Source organism: Balaenoptera acutorostrata, chromosome 18 (genome assembly GCF_949987535.1).
Source record: "Balaenoptera acutorostrata chromosome 18, mBalAcu1.1, whole genome shotgun sequence".
NCBI lineage: Eukaryota > Metazoa > Chordata > Mammalia > Artiodactyla > Balaenopteridae > Balaenoptera > Balaenoptera acutorostrata.
In genome coordinates, this window is record NC_080081.1 from 57,930,655 (window position 1) to 57,952,418 (window position 21,764).

The following is a 21,764-nucleotide window of genomic DNA, read 5'->3' on the forward strand; positions in this document are numbered from 1 at the left end:
TGGTTTTTGTTCCACAGGCTGCAGGATTGTAGTTTTTCTTGCCTCTGCTGTCTGCCCTCTGGTGGTTGAGGCTCTGTCAGCTATACTCTTACCGAATCTTATGCACATAGAAAGGTGAGGAGAAAATGGACCTAAGATACCTTTTTGATGTTATTGCTTTGAACTCATTAAATCCTAAAACTGAATATTTAAAAACCGTATCTTCAATAATTAATGTTTTGTTTCTGCTGCTAAAAATTTGACGCAATGGAGCCACAAGAAGGAGTGCGTTTATTCTAAAAGGCACAAGTTTGTTGCTGTGGACATAGTATATGACTTTCAATGAGAAAGAATATATGTTAGTCTACATTGGTTAACATTAAGAGCTGGTATGTTTGCCTTACATGATGTTATAAATTCAATTTAGCTATAGAATAGTAAGAAAGAACATACAGACAGAAAAGTGAACAAAAAATTGTATACATTGCAACACTCTAAAAATATGTTATCCAACAGCAAAGAAAAATGACTGTTACCTTCTGGATAAAAGAGAAAAACTAAGTAAATATCTGAAGCCTTGAACACATAACAACCTTATTATAAATGTCAACATTTATGGACTGCTTTGAAGCCAGGGGTAAAAAAGCAGGTAGTTTGAAACAGACAACCATTTAAAATATCTTAACAATTTAAATCATTGTAAATTCAAATGCTTCTTTTCTTCTAAATTTTTGCTTCATGTGCTAGTGAAGGCAACATGTTTATAAACAGGCATTCATGAGTACAATATATCTTATACACTCAAAATATTCATACAGAGTCTTTCACTATTCTTCTGTGAGCCTTCCTATTGTCTCTCTATTGCTATCAATTATCGGGTTGGAAGGCATTTCAGCAAACAGATGACTGATTCAAAGAAAAGAAAACATATCTGTCATTAAGAGAGCCCTCTGATAGTGGATGTCGGTTGTTAAGACCCAAAGGATTTTCTCACCTTTCTATCCCGTAATTTTTGTGGCATAGTCTGTGCTCAGCATTACCCTATACTACATTACCATATGGCCATGTTAATCTTTCGTTCCAATGCATTTTCTCAGTTCAGCTGCAGTTTTTTCCAGCTGTTGAATGTTCCATTGCCATTGTCTTCTCTTTGACTGAAGCTTGTTCACCTGACAGTGCAAACGCTTAAGAATTGCACCGTATCTCTTATGCTGTACCTATTAAAAGAAGAGCACATGTCAATGGGCCTTGAGAAGGAAAAATAGTAAACAGCCATAAAGGATATTTTGACTACTCTAAAGAGTAAAGCACTTGATTAAAAATTACTTACTGTAAATAATAATGATAATAAAAATAAACAGTAATTATAAGTATTCAACACATTACATGCTAGATACTGTGATGAGAGCTTTTTACATATAATTAAATTCTCATAACACCTTATGATGTAAATATTATTATCCCCACTTTTGTATGAACTGAAGATCAAAGAGTTTAAGTAATGCACTCAAGGTTTCACAGCTAGCAAGTGATGGTGTTTGGGATTTGAACACAAGGGAAGCATCTGTGATGGAGGGCCTTCTACTTATCAAAGCAGGTTCTGGTTAAGAGAAATGGTTTCATTTCCTGTATCTAGTGGTTCAATGAAACATAGACCCATTGATCTAAAAGATCCAGGAGCTCATGTAGGCCATTTCCCTGCCATTAAGTAGATCAGTATTTATGCTGAGACAGACAAGGCTACAGCAGAAGGCAGTGAGGCACAGTGGAAAGTGCATGGGTTAAGGCTGAATAATATTTCATTGTGTGTATACACCACAGTTTGTTTATCCATTCATCCATTGATGGACACCTGGGTTGTTCCTATTTTTAGCTATTGTGACTAACACTGCTATGAATATGGATATAAATATATCTTTGAGACTCTGCTTTCACTTCTTTTAGGTATATATCCAGAAGCAGAATTGCTGGATCATACAGTAATTCTATTTTTAATTTTTCGCTGAACTGCCATGCCGTTTTCTACTCTGGCTGCACGAGTTTACATTCTCACCAGCATGTGGGATGGTTCCAGTTCTTCACACACTGAAAGTATTTGATATTACCTGTCTTTTTGATCGTAATCATAGCCATCTTAGTGGGTGTGAAGTAGTACTTCCAGTGAGTGTGACAGTGGTATTGTAGTAAAACACCCACTTTAAAATGAACTGATTGAATAATAGAATAGTGAGGCTGGGAAAGTTACTTCTTCATTCTCATGTCTATTTAAGAGAGAGCTCTAGTCAGTTAGGAAGGTGATTCTAGGTCAATACAAAGAAGAATCAATTTGTCAAAACACCAATTCACCAAATTTGTCAAAATAACCAATTTGCCAAAGTAAGTTTATAGCTTAAGATGGCTGTAGGGAGACAAGACTCTGGGTTTCTGGGGCCTTAAGACTCTGTCCCCAACCTGTCTCCCCTTCTGTCTGTAACTCAGCTTTCCTTTTAACTGAGACCCTTTTTACTGGGACCCTCAGTACAGTTTCCCCTCTCTCTTTTCCAGCTCCTCCCTTAACTTGGAGCTTCTTCACCTTTATTATGCCATGGCTCATTTGATAGTATATGAGGACTATGGACTTCTTCTTAGAGTGTTTTTAAATGCATAAAATAAAACATACAGGATTACAAAAGAAACCAATTATATGGAAACACAGTTCTGCAGAGCATCAGGGGAACTAGGACAGAAACACTGTAAGCATTCCAAAATACTGGTATAAAAACAAAGTGAAAACTTGTCAACTAACACTTCACATAAATTGCTATAAACTTTAAACATCCCTTTAAGTTTTCAGTTTTGTTAATTCTGCAAAGTCAGATAGTTCATTCAAATTGGTGAACTAGGCCTCCTGATATATTGGCAAAACAGAAAGTGACTTTAAAAGAATTATAAATAAATTAGTGAACAGAAACATCATATTAGATAATGAAACTATATTCAAAAGAATATTTTTAATATATCAAGTATATTCAAAGGGATATATATCAACTTATATGTATATATGTAATACATATCACTGCATATAATATTTATTAATATGTAATAAATATATCCATTGATATATCCAATAGCATACATTTATAGGGAGAATATAGTCACTGAATATGCTTATATACATGTTCATAGAATATACTAATAGAAATCAAATAACTAGAACAAAATTTTGGTTACTCCATAAATCTTATTAGCCTGCTTCTAAAATTATTCTTCAGCCGTGAAGCTGTGAAACTAATACACCATGGATCAGAGTAGAGACATGCAAAGTCCCCTCAGTGGGACTCTAGATCACCAGCCTCAGCTAGATATCACAGGAGGTATTAATATAAACAGAAAGACTATATCATCAGAAGGGATTATGTGAAGAACGTAGCACAAAAATAGGCAAGTGAAGGAGGCATGTGTTGGTAGTTCCCATCCAGTGACTACCTGATAAGAATAACGCTGTTACGGAGATTGGCTCCTTGAGTGTCCAGAGCCAGAGGTCAAGAACACTCCAACTCAAATGACTGACTTGATTTCCATGCTCAGTAACCAGCTTTATGATAATTTGCCTTCCAGTGTAGTTTCCTTACAGGGAGAAGAAGCACTGATGACTGATACGTTTTCTGATTTCCTTGAGAGTTTTGTTTATTATTGTAAATTAATAAACTGGCATTTGAGTTTTATACATCAGGTTCTTGTGAACTCTACTAGCACTTCTCCATGTCTACCCAACTCTGGGATACTTAAAATGTTAATTTTCTAAGCCCACAAGGCTAAAAGGAGGTTTTGGCCAAGAAGTGACTTCGTAAAGGTGAAGGTCACATTGTGAGCCTTCTTGAAGGCCAGCCAATTGTTCAGCCTCTATTGGTATAATTCTGCCTTTGGTATGTGTCAATATTCAAACTTGAATACCATTACACAGCTAAGGATGTAGTGGTTCTGGAGAGAATACAGCTTTTTTTGCCTCTGAGAAATGGAGGGGTTACTATTCTTATTTAGTTATTGTTACACTCAAGGCAGAAATAAGAATAATAATGAAGCAGGGGTGGTGCTCATAAAACACAGTGGCAAAAAGAGTGGCCTCTTCATTCCCTTCACTCTAGACACACTTCACTTCTAGAATCTGAGTCCAAGTACGTTCTCATCTTAAGACTTTTGCACTTATTTTTTCCTTTGCCTGGAAAGCTATTCCTCAGATCTACATGACTAGCTCCTTCACTTCTTTACATTGTTTGTGTTTTGAAAGTGAAACCAACTCTGCATTCCTGAGATAAACTTTGCTTGGTCATGAGTTACTAACCTTTTTATACATACTAGCGAATGTCAATTTGAAAATATTTTGCATCTACGTTCATGAGGAACATTGGTCTGTAATTACTTTTCTGGTAATGTTCCTGTTCATTCTTTGTGTCAGGGTTATGCTGGCCTGCTAAAATAAGCTGGGAAGGGTTCCACCCTCCATTTTCTGAAAAAATTTGTATAGGCTGGGTATTATTTCTTCCTTAAATGTGTGATAGAATTTACCAGTGAAGCCATGTCAGTCCGAAGCTTTCCTTGTGGGGAGGGTTTTAATTATGAGTTCAATTTCATTGATTCCTACTTCACACCATTTATATAGCCTAATTTTAAATGGACCATAGGTCTAAACATAGAGGTAATTTCTTCCTGTGTTACTGATGGTATGTGCGCTTTTCAAGGAATTTGTCCATTTCATCTAAGTTGTTAAATTTATTGTTGTTTATAATAGGCCTTTATCATCCTTTTAAGTCTATAGGACCTAAGGTACTATCCCCACGATCCTCATGATTTTGATCAGTATTGTTATGGTTTATCAATTTTTATTAGTCTTTTCAACTTTTGGCTTTGTTGATTTTCTCTGATTTTCCATTTTCTATTTCACTGATTTCTACTATTTATTATATCATTTCTTCCTATTTGCTATTGGCTGAATTTATTCTTATTTTTCTAGTCTCTTAAGATGGAAGCTTAGATAATTGCTTTTAAACCTTTTTTCTCTTCTAATATGCACATTTAAAGCTGTAAATTTTCCTCTAAATACTGCTCTAACTATACCCTATGGTTTTTTATATGCTGTGTTTTCATTATCATTCAATTTCAAATATTTTCTAATAATTCTCATGATTTCTTCTTTTTTTGTGATTTCTTCTTTGACTCATGGATTATTTATAATTGTGATGCTCAATTTCAAAATGTTTATGTATTTTCTAGCTTTCTTATTGTTACTGATTTCTAATTAAATTCTGCTGTTATCAAAGAATACCAAATTCTTTGAAATTTATCATCCAGTGTATTGTCTATCTTGGTGATTGTTCCATGTGCATTTGAAAATAAAGTATAATCAACAGTTATTAGGTGGAGTATTTTATATATGGTAATTAGGTTTAGTTGGTAGATAAGTTGTTCAAATGTTCTATATGCTTGCTTACTGATTTTGCATATTGTTCTATCAATTATTCAAAAAAGTTGTTAAGCTCTCCAATATGATTGTAGATTTGTGTCTTTTTCTTTATAATTTTGTCAGTTTTTGCTTATGTATTTTGAAGCTTTATGATTAGGTAAATACACATTTAGTATTATTATTTGTTTCTGGTGAATTGACTGGCCCTCTTCAACTTTGATGGTAGTCCATATCTTAAAATCTACTTGACATTAATACAGCCACGACCAGCTTTCTAAAGATTGATGTCTTCATAGTTTATCTTTTTCTATCTTTCAAACTGTCTGTGTCTTTATATTCAAAGTGCATCTCTTGTGAAAAAGTTATGTTCACAAATTGTTTTCTCAATCCAATCTGATCATTTTTACCTTTTAATTGGAGTGTTTAGTCCATTTACATTTGATGTAACCACTGATATGTTTGGGTTTAAGTCTACCATTTCAGTATTTTTGTTCTATTAGTCTCCTTTGCCTTTTTTATTTATTTCTTTTCTGTCTACACTCAGAGTGGATCACAGACCTAAATATAGAATGCAAAACTATAGAACTCCTAGAAGATAACACGGGAGAAAGCCTAGATGACCTTGGGTTTGGTGACGTCTTTTTACATACAACACTAAAGGCACAATCCATGAAAGAAATAATTGATAAACTGGACCTCAAAAAAATTAAACCTTCTGCTCTGTAAAAGACACTGTCAAGAAAATAAGACAAGCCAGAGACTGGGAGAAAATATTTGCAAAAGACACATCTGATAAAGAACTGTTATTCAAAATATACAACAAACTCTTAAAATGCAACAATAAGAAAACAAATAACCAGATTAAAAAGTAGGTCAGAAACCTGAACAGACACCACACCAAAGAAGATATACAAATGGCAAATAAGCACATGAAAACATGTCCCACATGAAATGTCATCAGGGAAATGAGAATTAAAACAACAAGATACCACTACACACCTATTAGAATGACCAAAATCTGCAACACTGACAGCACCAAATGCTGGTGAGGATGTGGAGCAAGAGGAACTCTCTCATTCATTGCTGGTGGGAATGCAAAATGGTACAGCCACTTTGGAAGACAGTTTGGTGGTTTCTTACAAAACTAAACATACTCTACCACATGATCCAGCAATCACACCCTTTGGCATTTACCCAAAGGAGTTGAAAACTGATACCACACAAAAATACAGATGTTTTTATAACAGCTTTATTCATAATTGCCAAAACTTGGAAGCAATCAAGATGTCCCTCAGTAGGTGAAAGAATAAACTGTTGTACATCCAGACAACAGAATATTATTTAGCACTAAAAAGATAAATAAATAAAACAAAAAATGAGCTATCAAGCCATGAAATGTCACAAGGAACCTTAAATGCATATTACTAAGTGGAAGAAGCCAATCTGAAAAGGCCACAAACTGTATGATTCTAACTATACAATATTCTGGAAAAGGTAAAACCATGGAGACAGTAAAAAGATCTGTGGCTGACAGAGGTTGGGGGAGGGAGGGATGAATACATAGAGCACAGAGGATTTTTAGGACAGTGATACTCTTTTTTTTTTTTTAATTAGTTATCTATTTTATACATATTAGTGTATATATGTCAATCCCAATCTCCCAATTCATCCCACCACCACCACCCCCCTGAAACTCTTCCGTATGATATTATAATGGTGGATACATGTCATTATACATCTGTCAAAATTCATAGAAGGTACAAAACCAAGAGTAAACCCTAATGTAAACTATGAACTCTGGGTGATAATGATGTGTCAACATAGGTTTATCAGTTGTAACAAATGTACCACCCTGGTGGGAGTTGTTGATAGCTTGGGAGGCTGCCAGGGGGCAGAGAGTATGAGGGAACACTGTACCTTCTGCTCAATTTTGCTGTGAACCTAAAACTGCTCTGAAAAAATAAAGTCTATTAAAAAAATCAATAACCATCACTGTTCTTGTATATTTAATGTGACTTTTTTTCTGGCTGCTTTTAAGATTTTTTTTCTTTGTACTTGGTTTTCAGTAGCTTGACTATAATTTCCTTAGATACAGTTTTCTTTGTATTTATCCTGCTTTGGGTTTGATAAATTTCTTGAATCTATGAGTTATTTTTTTAGTCAAGTTTGGAAAATTGTTGGCCAGTATTTCTTAATATTTCTGTTCCTTTTTCTCTCTCTCTCCTCATCTCCTGGAACTCTAATTACCCATATGTCACATTGTTTAACATGGTCTCACAAGTCACTGAGGCTCTATGCATTTTCTTCAATTTTTTTTCTTTTTCTCTGTATGCTTGCTTTGATGACTTCTACTGATCTGTCTTCAAGTTTAAGAAAGATCTTGCTTCTGTTGTGTCTAACCTGCTATTAATTACACCCAATAAATTTTTTCAACTTTTTCTTCAGTTCTAAGATTTCCATTTGGTTCTTTTATATGATTAATATTCTTTCTCTTTACCCATTACTGTGTATCCATCTTTCATGTAGAGCAGGGGTCCCCAACCCCGGGGCCGTGGACCAGTACTGGTCTGAGGCCTGTTAGGAACCAGGCCGCACAGCAGGAGGTGAGTGGTAGGCAAGTGAGCAAAGCTTCATCTGCCGCTCCCCATCGCTCCCCATCGCTCGCGTTACCGCCTGGACCATATACTCCCCCCATCCCTGTCAGTGGAAAAATAGTCTGCCACGAAACTGGTCCCTGGTGCCAAAAAGGTTGGGGACCGCTGCTGTAGAATATTTAACATATTTAATCATAATTTTCCGTCCTTGCCGAACAACTGCTGAGTCAACTGTGACTGTTTTTCTTGATTAATTATCCTCTTAATTATTGGTAATACTTCTCTATTTGTTTACATGTGTAAGAATGCTTTTTATTAACTGAACAGTGTACATATATTATAAACTCTGGATTATGTTACTTTCTTCTGAAAAGTTTTGAATTTTGTTCGAACAGTCAGTTAAGTTACTGGTGGATCATCTTGAACTTGTGAGACCTTATTTTATACTTTTGCTAGAGAGTGTCCATTTCAGTTTTGTTCTTAGATCTAGGCCTTGTCTTTAGTCTAGTTTTGCGTTAGTTCTTAGTTCTGAGTATGGTCTTTACTCCTAAAGTGTGGCAGTAGTAGCAGTGGGCAGATGCTAAAATCTCAGGTCAGTTCTTCAGCATTGTAGCTGTTTTTCCCCACTGTGATCCTTGAAATTTTACCCCCGCCCCCAATGCAACTGCAGTTCAAGTTAAAGCCAAGGATTTGAAGGGAGATAATACAGAAGTTTGGGGCTCCAAATAAGGCCAAATTTAATATTTACTCAATCAACCTCATGATGAGGGGTAGGAATACCTAAAACAGTATAAAATGATTTCAAACATAAGTTATTATTATTATTTGTGGTGATAATTATTAAGAGAACATATTAAATATTAGTAAGATCATGGAACTTCTCTTACAACCCAGTAATTCTACTTCTTGATATAAAGGGTGTGTGTACTATGTTCACTACAACATTACTTTTAATAGTGAAACGCTGGAAATAATGTCTATCAGTTGTGGCATGTTTATATAAATTAAGGTATAGTCATACTGTGAGATATTTTGCAGCAGTTAAAAAGAATAATGTAGGCCCATAGGTACTAATATGAAAAAAAACTGTGATATAGGTTATTGAGTAAGTAAAGTAGTTGCAAAATTATATGTATGGTACTTTATGTAATCTTCCCCTATGCATAGATGTGTGTTCATGTGTGTGTGTACATGCACATGTATATATATACATATATACATACATACTCATGCTTAACCAAGTGCACACACCAAACAGCTGTTGCCATTAGGAAGAGGTGAGTGTGATAAGAGAGCAGTGTAATGGGAGGCAGTGGTCAAAGGAACTTCAGCCTTCCCTCTAAAATTTTAATCTTTTCCACAGAGAATATATTTCCACAGAAGTGAAAACCATTTTTTAAAAAGATTGGGAGTAGAGTCCAAAAGACATGGACTCATATTCTATTCTGTCCCTTATCACTAGCTATATAAACTTGTACAAGTTATTTAAATTTTCTGAAATTCTATAAAATATGTTACTGTGAGAATTTAAATGGGATAGCCTACACAAAGTGCTTGAAAAATACCAGGCACTCAATAAACAACAATAGATTTAATAATACTGAACATTTCTTCTTGTACCTTTTGTAAGATAGAATAATTTGTTACCATGTTATCTAGCTATCTGAATCATTCTTACCCTGCTTTTAGTTTACCTTTTTACCTTTGCTTCTTTGGGTTTTTCATGTAGGACCGGCTTTCTAGTTGTGTAATCATTTCTGTGGCTGACCTCAGTAAATGAATGGATTAGTTAATTGTGTAACCTGCATGTTGCATTGTAACAAATGAAACATATTTTGTTCCTGATCCCTAGTAGCTCCGAAAGCACTCTAAATTTTTCCCTGTCCTTTAAATTTGGAGCTCAAATTGAACAAAATTTAGGCAAGAGTAACCGTTAATAAATCTTAAAATGCTTTACACAATACCTGTTATCACAAAATGTTACTTGCAGCACTCATCATTTGCTAAAAACTTCTTAACTGCTCTAGTTTCCCTTCCCTGAAAACTCTTGGATTTGGCAAATAACATGGTTTTAAAAATGACTGTTGCTTAATGTTTTGTATTTGAAGCTTTGTGCTTGTATGCTTTGTATTTTGCTTCCCCACTTTTTTTCGTCAGTGACTCATAACTTATCTTTATTTTCCTCTCTATAGTTCCTTTCTTCTAAAATATATATAAAGACAGACAAGAGACAGGGAAAAAAGGCATTTTGGGGTAATTATTTTGAAATACTTCTTTCATTCAGACATGGCCTAAAATTACCAAAAACATTCATTTGACTAAAAAAAAAAAACATGTAAAATTCAAAAACCATTTTGTTTTTCTTAACCAAAAAATGTAAAAAGCAATATTAATATCAAGATTAAACATGCAAAGCACAAAATATTGAAAGAATTAAACATTAGAACAAAAGAATACTATAATCCAGGCAAAAGATGACCATGAACTGTACCAAGGCCATGGCTAAAAACATCCAGAAGGAATAGAAAAAAAAAAAAAAAGACTCAAAAAAGAAATAAGTAATAAAAATCTTCTGGTATTTGAATTTATACTCTTAAAAAACTAGTTGTTTTGAGAAAGAAGTTACTTGTGTCAATGATAAATTCTCATCAAGCAATAAATGAAATTGTTGGGAAAAAAATGCAGTGTTCTCAAGACAATGCTGTGGCTGTGGTATTTGTCCTTCAGTTTTATAGTTTATTACAGATAATCTCTAATTTCTTAGATTTTCATTTTTTCAACCATAACATTGTGATAGAATTGAGAACTACTTTTTAATGCATTAGAGTTAATAAAACTAAAATTAAAAAGCCTAAAAGGATCTTTAGTAACCCTATTATGAAAGCTTAAAAAAGAGCTTATTAAATTTCACAATAAGAAATACAATGATGAAAGCATTAAAAACTGAAGTCTCAAGCTCAATGACATTCCATCTAAATCTATCATTAGTAGACATTTACATCACCCTTTACCACTAAAAATACCTATGTACACTTCTGCTTCTGTCAAAATAAAGTAGATGCATTTCATATACCTATTCCTCATGCTAAGTACAACTAAAATCCCTGGACACTGTATATAATATTAGCATAAGAAGCTTCTGAAAGGTGGAGAGAAGAAGGCAGACTGGCTGGAGACCTTAGGACCCTAGGAACGACTTGGTAATGAGTTCCCTGGGTTTTCATTTTGCCTCATATATCCCAGACTGGATATGGGGAAGACAGCAAGCTGGAAATGCCAATAGGTGCAGACAAAAACAAAACAAAACAAAACAAAACAAAAAAACTCCAAGAAAAGCCTGCTATCTAGCCAAAGGACCAGGAAAAAGGCAGACTCTGCAAGACTGAACACTTTTAGGTAGTAACTACTAAAGTCAAACACCACAGAGAAAACTATGGCCCCCCCGACAACCCACACTAGCAAAGCCTACACTTTCACCATTGCTGGGCTATTACAAGGTGCCCCGGTCCTCCTGCTGGGGCGGTATCAGAGAAGGCTGACTGGGGAGCCAGGACTTTTCATTCCCTCTGGAAAGTAACAAACCACATCCTCTGGTGTGAGTGGAGCCCATCTGGGGAGGCTGGACTTCTACTCCCATCTAGTGGTAACAAGGCATTCTTCCCCCTCCTCACTGGGAGAATGTCAGAGGAGGCCTAGTGGAGAGTCAGGGCTTTTACCACCGCTCAGTAGTAGCGAGGCCACATCTACACGGGAGCAGTAAAGAGGTGCTCCTGCCCTTCCCAGCCACGGGCTTATCAACAGAAGCCTAGTGGGCAGCCAGAACTCCCACTTTTGACTAGCAGTAACGAGAAGCCCTTCTTCCCTCCATGAGTGTCCATGGAGACTCTGAACTTCCAGTACTACCTGGAAGCAACAATGACCCAGAGTCTTAAAACATAATACCCAACATGTCCAGATCTTAATAGAAAATCCCTAATCAAAGCAAGAACCAGGAAGACCTCAAACTGAGTAAGAAATAACAATCAACATGGGCCAACACCAAGAAAATGCAGAAGTTAGCATTATCTGACAAGCATTTTAAAGCCGATCATCATAAAAATGCTTCAATGAGTAATTATGAATTTCCTGAAACAAATGAAAATATAAAAAGTCTCAGCAAAGGAATAAAGGATACAAAGAACCAAATGGAAAAAACACAGTAACTGAAATAAAAAGTTTCATGGGATGGTTCAATAGCAGAATGGAGGGGATAAAGGAAAGAATCAGTGAATGGAAGATAGAACTCAAAGGATTACTCAATCTGAAAAACTGAGAGACAAAAGACTGAAAAAAAAGAAACGAAGAGGGCCTCAGGGACCTGTAGGGCTATATCAAAAAAAGACCTATGATTTGTGTCATCAGAGTCCTGGAAGGATAGGAGAAAAGAGGGCAGAACTGCAAAAGTATTCAAATAAATCAGAGCTGAAAATTTCTCAAATTTGGCAAAAGACATAAGCCTACAGAATCAAGAAGCTGAGAATTTTCCAGATAGTATAAATCCAAAGAAATTAGTTCCAAAACATATAACAGTAAAACTTCTGAAAACTAAAGACAGGAAGGCTTGAAAGCAGCAAGAAACAAATACCGTATCTGCAGAGAGAAAAACAATTCAAATGACAGTGGATTATCTGTTAGAAATCACAGAGACCAGAAAGAAGTGGCACAGCATTTTTCAACTGAAAAGAACTGTCAACCCAGAATTCTATATCCACCAAAATATCTTTCAGAGATGAAAGGGAAATGAAGACATTCTCAGATGAAAAAAAAGAAAAAACCCAGAGACTGCCACCAGCCGACTTCTCCTAAAAGAATGAATTTAGAAATTTTCTAAAGAGAAAGGAAATGATAAAAGAGGAAATCTTAGGACATCAGGAAGGAAGAAAGAATATGGTGGAGTAAAAATATGGGTAAATACAATAGACAAATGGAGAGTGCATAGCTAAAGGGTATGGGGTTTCTTTTGAGGTGATGAAAATTTCTAAAATTGACTATGGTAATGGTTACAAATTATCTGTATTCATACTAAAACCCATTGAATTATGCAGTTTAAATGGGTGAATTGTATGGTATGTGAATTATATCTCAATAAAGCTGTTTTCAAAATCAGCATAGTGGTAGCCTGAGGAAAAGGGACAAGAGAACTTTCTGGGCATGATGCAAAAGTTTTATATCTTGATCTAGGTCATGGTAACCCAGGTGTATGTATAAATTGTCAAAATTAATCAAGCTAAACCCTTATAAATAGTGTACCTACTCTTATGACAATTATACCTTAATAAAAATTACTAAGAATCTCAAATTTCTCTCCAAAATGCTTTTACCAATTTATACTCATACCAATAGTATTTTAGAATTCAGGTGGTCCACATCTTACAAATTGTAATACTGATAATTGACAGGCTAAATTTGGGGCCTTACTGTGGCTTTAATTATTAACCCCTTATGGTTAGCGAGGTTGTTCATCATTTCCATTGGGGTTTTTTTTTTGATATTCATGTTTTGAAAGGTAAGACTTTTCATACCATTTTACCAATGTTCTATGGCTTGTTTGAAATTTTCTTACCTCTTAGTCACTTATGTATGTTACAAATACCCTCTCTCAAAATGAGTCTTGTCTTCTTTGTTATGCTGCATCTCAATAATCTAGAAATTTATGATATAGTCAAAAGTAACATTTAATCATGCAGTTTGCATATATGTCTGTGTATCTTTTAAAATAAATACTTCTGTAACACAAATGGTTAAGTTTGTCTCCTATATTGTCTTCAGTCCTTGTGGAAGCATGTGCATGTATGTGTTAAGAGGTAGGAATCTAATTTTATTTCAAAATTGTCTTTATTTTTTCATATGGCTAACTTGTTTGTACCATTCATGATGGATTATTTCTGGATTCTTTTTTTCTGTTTCATTCATCATTTTTTCTATTTCTATGCCACTTATATACTGTCTTACTATTATAGTTTTATAATAATCTTGATATCTAGAAGGGTAAAAAAATACCCATTTATTTAGATTGCCAGTAAAATATAAGATAAAATCATGGTGTTTCTTGAAGAGAATGTTTTGTAAAGGTGAGGGTTTTTGTCTTCAAATTCCTCAGGTTTTTTTTATTGTGTCAATTAGTCACAAACAAGTTGAAAATATACATCTTTTTATTTTCCAAAGTAATTTTTAAGGGTGAAAATTATTTTTTTGCCCTTAACAACGTACACTTTTCCATTTTTGTTCTGCCCTCATCTAAACAATAATGACTATAGAGGTCTGCCAGTGGCACCTCAAATTTAGTCTCACTTTTAATTTTACATATCAGTTTGTTGTTTTTAATTGGACAGTTGAAAATTACAAATAGGAAGTCAGAGGGGTTTAGAATACCAATACTTCCATTGTCTTTACTCTACTTTGAAGAGTCTTTAATTTCTGTCTAGGAGTGGTCATATTTTTGACTGGGTAGCTTCTGCTTCCTTTTTTTTTTTTATGTTTATAGCCACTTTATTCATAATGGCCTAAACCTGGAAGCAAGAAAGATGTCCTCTAGCAGGTGAATAGATAAACAGTGGTACATCTAGAGAATGGAATTATCACTCAGCTCACTATCAAGACATGAAAACACATGGAAGGATTTTAAATGCATGTTGCTAGGTGAAAGAAGCCAATCTGAAAAGGCCACATACAGTATTAGCCTCTGATTTCTAGCCATTAATTGGGTACAAAATTGGTGGAATGCGACCTGGAAGAATTCTAGGCCAGATTTAAATAAGAGTGAGTACTTGCTTTCTTTGAATGTATTAATATATCTGAGTATTTTTGAATGAGGGAGTCTCTATACTTATCTATTAATGGTTTAGACTTATCAACTGCTTTTTGTAGTTCTTTTTTGTTCTCTAGCTGTTTTGGGAATTGAGAGTAAACTATGGAAATTATGACTATAGTAAAAGTTTAAAAAATGATCCCATAAAACATTGAAATCCAGATAATTAAGACTTACCTCTATTTCTTTTCTTAATTTTTCATGTGTCTTTTTTTCTTCCTCAAGAAAACAAGTTTTTTCAATGATGGATTCTTTTACAGTTATAATTTTGTCCTTTAGGTTTGTAATGTCTTCCTGTATGTTTATAGAATTTAAAATATACACATCAAACAATGAATGGTCAATATAAATCCAAGATTTTCACTGTTTCTGTAATTTAAGAAAACTAGCCATCACATTTAATTTTGATAAATAGGATTAGAATATTACTTCTATAGGTACGAGGAACAAAGAATGGTTATTCAAACAAGCAAACCTTAGATTTGAAAATATAGAAGTAAAAACCAAATGAAAATAAGACATAAAGGAAAGTGGTAGTCACAGGGGCAATTGCCCAGCTACAATATGAAGGATATTTTTTAATTCTTTAGCAAGAAATAATAGATATTTTAAGTTTTTATCTCCCAACGTCTTCAAAGAATATTAAGAAAAAGATGCTTAGGGTATAATTATTAATTCATATTGTTTGTGTAACAGCATTAAGCACACTAAATTGATTTTAATTGGTCTGGATCCATTAGCCTGGAAGCTAGAGTTTCAACATCTTTGTGAGTCACACCTTCTGTAACAAATGGATTCATTGTTTACTGTGATTTTGTTTGACTATATATTTTTATTAATCCACAAGGGATTTGGGGATGTTTCCTTTATGGATTTGCACATATGGCATAGTTGTTACATAACTCATGCACTTACACAAGTTTTCAAATTTCTGAATCGAGTTAGAGCACCCATGGGTATTTTATTAAGTTAATGATAAGTTTATCACTTAGTAAGTGTACTTGCAATAAAAGGAGTAATAGAAAACATTTTAATAAGTGATATTTCAAACCTGTACTTGTTTCATCAGGTTTCCTTCTGGATTTTGGAGATCCTGCATAAGTTCCTCTTTCATTGTCTTTAGTTTTTTAACAAGGTCTCGTTTCTCATCGAGTTCAGTCATGAATGACCATTTGCTCTCTACCTCTCTCAAACTATCTTTATGTGCTTTTATTTTTGCATAGTATTCATTATATCTTATCATTTGTTCCTCAAAATCTTCTTGTGCTGCCTCTATGTCAAATTTAAGCTTCACATTTTCTGTATGTAAGGATTTGATTTGATTTTCCAGGTTTCCACACTGAAGTCTGGTATTCTGTATGGCAGCATCTTGCTGATAAATTTGCCTTTCTGTTTCTTTAGTTTCTTCAGAGACAGATGCTATTTGTGTTTTAAGCTCATGAAGTTCATTCTGTAAGATATTTCAACATTATTATTATTAGTTCATGATATTCAACATGAAAGAAAGGTCATTGTTTTGATCCATAGTGTGTGTAGAAAAATCACTTAACATAAAAAATATATATTTATCAGATATAGAAAAATTGATGCATAACAGGAGACATGTAATTAAGTAACAAAATTATTTTATAATCAGAGGGAGCCCAGGGTTATATATTTCTTATTTTTTAATGTTCATCTAATTCTAAATATTAAAATTTTATCCTTTGTCTTAACATTTTATATGTAAAAGATACTTTACAATCATTTTAATAATATATTTGTGGGCAATCAGAAGTACAAACTAAAGAAAAACTATGTGATAAAAATGATAAAACCCTGACTTGAAAACACAAAAGATCTAGGTTCTAGTTTCCTTACTACTATTTACTAGTTGGGGTGATCATACATAGCAAACTTAATTACCCTATTCAAACGTCACTGTCTTCATTTGTAAGATGAGTTTAAAGGTATATTTAGCTTTGCCTCTCTGAGGCATTTGGCATTTCTAACCAGCACCTCCTTTTTAAAACCTACCAGCACTCTTCTCTGCTTCTCCTCAGATATCTCTGAGCATTGCTTTTCAATCTCGATGGTTCCTTCAAATACAGGTTTTCCTCAGGGTGCAGTCATCATAATTTCCTCCTCTCATTCTGTATGTACTCCTTGGGTAATCTTATCCATACTTAGATCTTGAGCTACATATATGCTAATGATTCACAGAATATAAGTGGCTGTTAAGTCCTATACCCAGCTGCCACTGGCCATCTCAAATTCATCGTGTCCAAAAATCAGACTAATCCTCCCCTCCCCGATCCCATCTTGCTCTCCCTTGTATCAGTCACTTAGTGTCAGAACCACAAAACCTCGGTGACATATAACTAGTGTTTATTGCTCATGTGACGAGAAGCAACTGGGCTTGGCTAGGTGGTTCTGTTGACTTTGGTTGGATTTCCTCAAACGTCTGGAGGTTGGCTGGCTGTAAGATGATTTAGGTTGGCTTCAACTGGGCCAACCAGGGTGTCTTGGCTTTGCTTCACATGTATCTTATCCTCTAGTGGGCCAGGCCAGGCATGTCCTTCTCATGATGATAGCAGATGCAGAAGAATGGAAGCCCAATTATGGAACAACTTTTTCAAACCTCTGTTTGAATAACATCCCAGCTGGTCACATGATCAAATCTCAGTGGAGGGGTAGAAAGTATGTCCACCCATTATGGGAGGGCATTATAATGATAAATGGCAAAGGGTGTGGATATACATGAAGATTTGGGACTAAAAATACAAATTACCACACCCCTATGTTCCCAAACTTAGTTAATGGTATTCCTTTGGGAGTCATATTTAATTCCTCCCTTCTCTTTATATTTAACTATTCATCAAATTCTGTAGATCCTCCCACCAATACAACTGTAGGCCTTTATCCTTTTTCTTCTATCCAGTATGGTCGTCCTCTTTAAATGAATCTATAATTTGGGGAGGGAAGCACTTCACTAAAAAGGCAGACCCAGCCTATCCTTTTCTTGGCAGAGACAAGAGAGGGAAGTACACTGAAAAATACATCGTGCTGATGAACTTCAATCTTTATCTCCAGCTCTAATATTTAAAATGCCCACTCGACAGTTCTATTTGGATATCTACTAGATGTCTCAACTACACAGGTTCAGGAAACAACTTTTAATTTGCACACCCAACATGCTCCTCTTCCAGCTTTCCTGATTTCCATAAACTGTACCACTTTCTACCTGGACACTTAAAAACCTAGTAGTCGTTTTTGATTCTTCCCTTTACCTTAACCCCCACAACCTATTTACCAACAAATCTTGATGGTTGGGCCTCCAAAATATATAAAATCCCAGCTCACTTCTGACCAGTCTTTGTAGCATAGTCCAGCTTCCAACTGGTCTCCCTGTTTCCATGCTTCCTCCTCTCCCCCAACTAGACTCCATTTCTCAGGCAGAAGAATCCTTTAAAAACATAAATCATATCATGCTACTTCCCTGCTCAAGATCCTCCAGCGGTTTGCCATTGCACTAATAATAAAATTCAAATTCTGTAATATGGCTTTTAAGGCCATACATGCTCTAATCCCTATCCACTTTGCCATCCCTCTCGTGTACTACTCTCCCCACTTCCAGCTTCCTTTTGTTTATGAAATACGCCTAGTTCCTTCTCTCCTAAGGGCATTTGTAATTGTTCCCTGCATCTTAGAATTCTCTATCCCTAGCTATTACCTGCTGGGGTCTTTGTCTTTCACAGTTCAGCTTTATTATTACTCCTCAGAACAGTCTTCCCTGAATCAAAATATAAATTAACTACCCACCTTCCTCCCCGTTATTCTCTACACATAATCCTATCGTATTCCCTTTGTAACACCTCAATCAATGGAATTACTTTATATCTTTATTGCTTGCCTGCCTTAACTGGAAAGTAAACTCCATGGGTGCAGTAAACTTGTCTAACTTCTTTACCACCATCTTCCCTGTAGTTAAAATAGTACCTGGCACAAAGTTGGTGCTCTATAAATACTTAATAAATGAGTGAATGAGTGATGTACATGGAATGGTCAGGAAAGGGACACATGACCTGTCCACTAGATCAGGCTGTTGACCCTATTGATCAATATGGGGAGATGACATTCACACTAATTTGGTCATCATCTCTTCTCTTTCTTGGACTGACATAACTAATAGACTGTTGACTTTTCTCCCTGGCTTTATTCAATTCCTCCTCCAATCCATTTCTACCCTTCCACTAGAATTATATGTCTTCTTGTTGTTGCTGTCTCCCCCTCCTCCTGCTTCTCCTCCTCTTCCTCCTCCTCCCTCTCCTTCCTTCTTCCTTCTTTTCTTCCTCTTTCTCATCTCCCTCCCCCTCTTCTCTTTCCTTTCTTTGTTAATGGATTTATTGAAATATAATTGATATAAATAAACTGCACATATTTAAACTTTACAATTTGACAAGTTTTGACTTACTTTTATGATCATGAGACTGTCACAATTAAGACAGTGAACCTATCCATTACCCACATGTCCAAAAATCAGACATGTCCCAAAAAGTTTCCTCCTGATCCCTTGTGATCTCTCCTTCCCTCCTCAGCTCTCTGTTTCCAGGCAAACATTCATCTGCTCTGTCACCAAAAATTAGTTTGCATTTTCAAGAATTTTATATGAAAAGAATCATACAATATATACAATTTTAGTCTCACTCCTTTCACTCAGCCTAATTAGAGACTCATCCATGTTGTTAGATATATCAGTAGCTCTTTCTTTTTATTGCTGAGCAATATTTCTTGTATGAATATACCACACTTTGTTTACTCATTCATCTGGTAGACATTTGTGTTGTTCCTGGTTTTCCAGTGGGCATACACTTTTATATTCTCTTGGGTAAATGAATAGCTAGAAATTGAACGTATGGGTTATATAGTAGATATATTTTAAACTTTTAAGAAACTGTAAACTATTTTCTCAAATGGTACATCACTTACATTCCAAAATAATTGGGTCTGAGAATTCCAGTTCTTCCATATCTGCACCAGCACTTGGTATGGTCAGTCTTTTTAAATTTACCCATTCTAGTGGGTATAGAATGAGATCTCATTATGATTTCAATTTGCATTTCCTTAATAATTGATGATACTGAGTATCTTTTCATGTGCTTGTCTTTTGCAATATCTTTTTGCATGAAATGACCATTGAAATCTTTTGCCCATTTTTAAACTGGGTTGTTTGCCTTCTTGAATTGTAAGAGTTCTTTATATAGTATAAATAAATTCAAGTACATTGTAAGGTATGTTTTCAAGTATTTTCTCCCAGTCTATGACAACCCAAATGCCCATAGGGCCCCAGCAGGTATACCTCACATTCATTTTCATAACAGTGCCTTTTGAACAGAAATAAAAAGGTTTTTTTTGTTTTTTTAAAGCTTGTGATACTAGTTACTTATTTATTTATTTATTTATTTATTTTTGACTGTGTTGGGTCTTCGTTTCTGTGCGAGGACTTTCTCTAGTTGCGGTGAGCGGGGGCCACTCTTCATCGTGGTGCGCGGGCCTCTCACTGTTGCGGCCTCTCTTGTTGCGGAGCACAGGCTCCATAAGCGCAGGCTCAGTAGTTGTGGCTCACGGGCCCAGTTGCTCCGCGGCATGTGGGATCTTCCCAGACCAGGGCTCGAACCCGTGTCCCCTGCACTGGCAGGCAGATTCTTAACCACTGCACCACCAGGGAAGCCCCTAAAAACATGTTTTAATGAAGTCCAATTTTTAAAATTTTTGTGTACTATTTAAGAAACCTTTGCCAAACCCAGAATCACTAAGTTTTTCTCCTATATTTTCTTCTAGATACTTTGTAGTTTCAATTCTTGTATTTAGGCCTATGATCCATTTTGAGTTAATTTTCATATACAGTATGAGGTGAAAATTGAAGTTCACTTTTTTTGCATGTAGCTGTCCTCCACCACTTGTTGAAAGATTATCCTTTCTCTAATGAAGTGCCTTGGCACCCGTCTTAATGAGCTCGGGCTTCTATTAAAAAAAAACAAACAAAAAAAATGGAAAAACACCATAGACTGGGTGGCATAAACAACAGACTTGATTTCTAACAACTCTGGAGGCTAGGAAGTCCAAGATCGAGGTGCAGCAGATTTGGTTACTGGTGAGAGGGCTATTCCTGGCTTGCAGACAAATGCCTTTTTGCTGTGTCCTCATATGGCAGAGAGAGAGGGAGGGAGAGGGGGAGAGAGAGAGAGAGAGGGAGAAAAAAGCTCTGGGTTCTCTTTCTCTTCCTATAATCCCATCATAGGGCCCCCACCCTCACAACCTCATCTAAACCTATTTACCTCCTAAAAGCCTCACCTCCAAATATCATCACATTGGAAGGAACACAAACATTCTGTCTATGAGAGCACCTCTGAAATCAATTGTTATGTGTGGGGCTATTGCTGGATACTACTCTGTTCTGTTCCATGGATCTATATGTCTATCTCTACGCCATGTTACACTGTCCTGATTACTGTACTCTATAATAAATCTCAAAGTCAGGTAATATTATGGGAGTTCCCTGGTGGCCTAGTGGTTGGGATTCTGGGCTCTCACTGCCGAGGGCCCGGGTTCAATCCCTGGTCGGGGAACTGAGATCCTGCAAGCTGTGTGGCGCGGCCAAAAAGAAAAAAAAACAAAGTAATAGTAGAACTTCCAACATTGTTCTTCACAGTTGTTTTGGCTACTATAGGTTCTTTGCATTTCCATAGGACTTTTAGAATCAGCCTGTCAATTTCTCTAAAAAATGCCTGCTGGGATTTTGATTGGAGCTGCTTTTAAACAATAGATAAAAGAGAAAGAACTCACATGTTAACAATACTGAATCTTATGATTCATGAAAATGGTATATCTCTCTATTTTGGTCCTTAATTTCTCTCAGCAGTGT

General features: G+C 35.5%; 1 protein-coding gene across 6 annotated transcripts in view; it reads right to left on the bottom strand.

Moving 5' to 3' along the window:
- Positions 1–253: 253 nt before the first annotated feature.
- CCDC122 (coiled-coil domain containing 122) overlaps positions 254–21,764 on the bottom strand; it is a 34,609-nt gene continuing 13,098 nt past the window's right edge. For all 6 annotated transcript variants that reach the window (XM_057532899.1, XM_057532898.1, XM_028167589.2 and 3 more), the window contains 3 exons: positions 15,912–16,310; positions 15,038–15,154; positions 254–1,196 (listed from right to left, as the gene is read on the bottom strand). In XM_057532899.1, the coding sequence (XP_057388882.1) occupies positions 1,047–1,196; positions 15,038–15,154; positions 15,912–16,103 (459 nt within the window). In that variant the 5' untranslated portion in view covers positions 16,104–16,310 and the 3' untranslated portion in view covers positions 254–1,046. The remainder of the gene's footprint in view (positions 1,197–15,037; positions 15,155–15,911; positions 16,311–21,764) is intronic.